This window comes from Achroia grisella, unplaced genomic scaffold (genome assembly GCF_030625045.1).
Source record: "Achroia grisella isolate CSIRO2021 unplaced genomic scaffold, CSIRO_AGI_Agris_v1 utg842, whole genome shotgun sequence".
Classification (NCBI taxonomy): domain Eukaryota; kingdom Metazoa; phylum Arthropoda; class Insecta; order Lepidoptera; family Pyralidae; genus Achroia; species Achroia grisella.
In genome coordinates, this window is record NW_026713040.1 from 852312 (window position 1) to 856502 (window position 4191).

At 33.9% G+C, this 4191-nt stretch overlaps 1 protein-coding gene across 1 annotated transcript; it reads right to left on the bottom strand.

Annotated features, from left to right (window-relative positions):
- On the bottom strand, positions 1-3583 carry LOC131852353 (uncharacterized). The gene is made up of 4 exons (XM_059203021.1): positions 3528-3583; positions 1899-1980; positions 464-938; positions 1-323 (listed from the first exon to the last, which is right to left on the bottom strand). Exons 1-4 carry the CDS (start codon positions 3581-3583, stop codon positions 1-3), a joined length of 936 nt encoding a protein of 311 aa, XP_059059004.1.
- Positions 3584-4191: the final 608 nt, after the last annotated feature.

A 4191-nucleotide genomic window follows, 5' to 3' on the forward strand; every position in this document is an offset into this window, starting at 1 on the left:
TCAATCCTTTTTATCTTCAGGTTTTATCAGTCCCTGCTCGTTGATAGGACTAGCATGAGGTTTGGTCCACGCCTGGCATATACAAGTAGGGCCTGGTCCACCAGACTGATGCCCACCAGACACCTGAAGACCTCCACTTTGAATACCGCCGGAACCTGGAGTTTCCTGGTTGATCACTTGTGTTTGACCTTGGAATTGGGTACTTGACTGATTCTGATTTTGTCCGGCGACTGCTGGTTTTGCCCGGCGACTTGCTGATTTTGCCCGACGACTTGCTGATTTTGCCAGACGACTTGCTGATTTTGCCCAGCGACTTGCTGATTCTGATTATGCCCGGAACTCGGTATATAATAACCTTGATTTTGATTTTGATTCTGTACATAATTGCCATTATTCTGTGGATATGTCAAGTACTGGTTTTGAGATTGACTTTGTGACTGACTGACTGAACTACCATAATTACCCTGTATTGGAACGGGGTAATTGTTTGGAACGTAATTGCCAGGCGATGGTTGATAATTGCCATTCCCAGATTGGTAATTGCCATTTCCAGGTTGATAATTGCCATTCCCAGGTTGGTAATTGCCATTCCCAGATTGGTAAATGCCATTCCCAGGTTGATAATTGCCATTACCGGGTTGGTAATTGCCATTCCCGGGTTGATAGTTTCCATATTGATTTTGGAACTGGTTCTGATAATTGCTTTGTTGGCTCCACTGATTAGCGTATTGAGGTTGGTAGCCCTGCTGTGGGGCATAGATCTGCTGATTCGGGTACGTTTGCTGGTTGGGCAGTCCAGTAGTTGATGGTTTTTGCTTGTGACTTTGCACAATATCAATAACGCCTCCTATTAATTTCTCAGGTATCAGCAATCCCACTTTACGAGGCTCCTTCTCGTTGGCTGAGGTCACGTGATGTACCGCAATGAGGAGGTAACACTGAAAACAATATAATCGGTATTTTTTTTATTACTGCTTATTTCACCCTTAAAACAAATACAAAAATGTGCATATCCTATTCTTATTTATTTAGAGATTTAGTTGACGGTCTCCGTGGTGTAGAGGTTTAGCACACCGCTTTATTTTCTACGGTCGCGGATTCAATTCCTCGCATGGTATATGTATTCATGAGTATGATTATATAAATATATCGGTCTGGGTGTTTTCTATATATATTACGTATGTATCTACAAAATAAAATGTATATAATTATTTATATCAGTTGTGTAGTGTTAAAACAAGCTTTTCTTAAATTGGTACTAGATGGCGCTGTGTGAATTGTCCTACGATATTATTATTATATTATCCATCCATCCATATTAATAAACTACCGCGTTTATAATATTAGCAAAATTCTTATATATACATATATACATATAAATAAAATTGGAGTGTCTGTTTGTAATATTGAAATAACCGTCTTTTACTACATGCATATGAATATAAATACGGTACATACAGCAAAATAACATTTTTTACAATTTTTGTCTGTCTGTCAGTTTGTTTCGGTTAAATCTCTGAAATGGCTTGACCGTTTTTGACGGAACTTTTACTGGCAAATAGCTGATGTAATAAGGAGTAGCTCAGGCTACTTTTATTTTAGGAAAATAAAGTTAAATTCCACGCGGACGAAGTTACGTGTACAGCTAGTACTATACATATGTATATACATATATATATTTTACTAGCAGACCCAGCTACGCGTTGCTGTGTCTAAGGTTCTTGAATAAAATAATATTGCGACTATAAATTGAGATGTAAGCTATCCTATATTTCTAGTTGGACCAAATTGCATACAACGTGCAAAACAAATTTGCAATCGGTTCAGTAGTTTAGGAGTCCATCGCGGACAAACGTGATACGTAATTTTTATATATAAAAATATAAGCAAATACTTACGAAAATGATGAATTCGGCGCAGCCTCCCATCTTGGACTCCTGATGATCTCTCTCAGAGGTGGTATCACGATTGGTACGATACCTTCAAGGACACACTTTTATACCTTCATGGGCAGTCCGGGGACGCTACCAACTGTATTGATATCTCAGGGCTGCCACCAATATTTATATAAATTTAATAATAATAATAAAAATCTCATGACAATTCACACAGTGTCATCTAGTCCTAAGTTAAGCTAGCTAAAGCTTGTGTTATGGGTACTAGATAACTGATACAAGTACATACATATTTTTTTGTCGTAAATACATACATAGGACACACCCAGATCAATACAAACAATCATACTCATGAATACAAATTTATAAGAAAATCGAAAGCACAAATTATTATTACTATTATAATAAAATAGAAAACGGGCCGTGTCTATGCATAAATATTAAAAAATAGTCTATTTAACTATTATTTTGAATTCAACTATAGGTTGTATTCATAATTATAATTGTTTGTTATGATTGTGTTCATTGACATTATGTTTTTAGAAAAATAATAAATAAATATCTAAGTATTTATATCAGTTGTCTAGTACTCCTAATACGAGCTCTGCTTAGCTTGGGACTAGATGGCGCTGTGAGAGTTCTCCAGGAGTAATATTATTAAATAATTTAAACCGCACCCAAATCAGTTAATCCAAAGATTAAATTAGTGCCATTGGACGGACAGACTAACAGATAAAATTGCATCAATCGTTGTTTTAGGTTCTACTATCACTATAGTAGAAGTATGTTAAAAAAGCCTTTTGAATAATAGTTTTTTCATATATCTCTCATGTACAGACAGGGTTCAATTTTATATTTATTATGTATATTTAATAATATATAAAGCATGTAAATACAGGGGTCTAGGCTCCGAACATGATTTTGTCCCATTCGGTGTCGAGACCCTTGGTCCGTGGGGTCCTAGCGCTATAAGAGTTTTCAAGGAAATAACTAAAAGGTTAGTCGACATCACAGAAGACCAAAGCTGGCAGCTAACCTCGGACAAAGAATTAGTTTAGCCATTCAAAGAGGGAACGCTGCCAGTATCTTCGTAACCTTGCCTAAAGGGACTCCTTTTAATAATATATTTTAATTATTATATTATATATTATAAGATTTTTAATTTTAGATTTTAAGTTATTCTGTTATAATTATAATGATGTATATATATATATATATATATATATATATATATATATATATATATATATATATTCAATATATATATATATATATTGAAATTATTATTAAAGTGACAACCCTGAAAGGACATGTTAAATCTCATGTGATTGAAAACGATGCGCTGACTTATCTCACTCCCGTATGTACCGCTATAGTAGGACAGGCCAGTGCTGGGAAGATATTTTATCGATACTTTATAATTTTCCTGTTAAAAAATATTTACATATTAAAAAGTCCCTCGAGTCCCCATTAGGGTTTCCACTATTCGAATAAAATGAATAGTTCTAGAACTAAATATTCGAATATTCGAATATATTTTTTAACATTATTGAAAATGATACAACAATTATTTTTATAAGTTTTATTAGTTATTATAAATTTTATTTGATATAAATGTTTTACAAAACTCACCAATTGTGCAGTACAATATAATTTCGAAGTATCCACATACGGTTCTCAACTTCCATCATGCCGTTGCCATATATTAGTACACATTATTAATATAGTTAAACGTGCTTCAACACGAATAATTTTATGGCAAAGAAAGGTTCGACGTTTCGACTAGGGTGTACTATATACTCAGGTCGTGACCACAGCTAGTGGAACCTAGTCGATACTACGAGACAGGTAAATAACTGTCGAAATGTCAAGAGGTAAATAACTTTATTTGCGATAAAATTATTCATGTTAAAACTTTATATAAATGTTTTACAAAAATCACCGGATGTGCAATTGTGTGCCAGGGTATAAATTTTAAAGTATAGACAATAATCCACTATATGTACTTATATTATACTAGCTGTTCCCGCGACTTCGTCCGCGTGGAATTTAACTTTATTTTTCTAAAATAAAAGTATCCTAAGTTACTACTTATTACATCAGCTACCTGCCAAAATAAGTCCCGTCAAAATCGGTCCAGACAGATAAAAATAGTAAAAAATGTTATTTTGGTGTATGTACCGTATTTATATACATATGCATGTAGTAAAAACGGTAATTTCAATATTACAAACAGACACTCCAAATTTATTTGTATGTATAGATAATATAAATTTTAAAATATCGATATACCGTT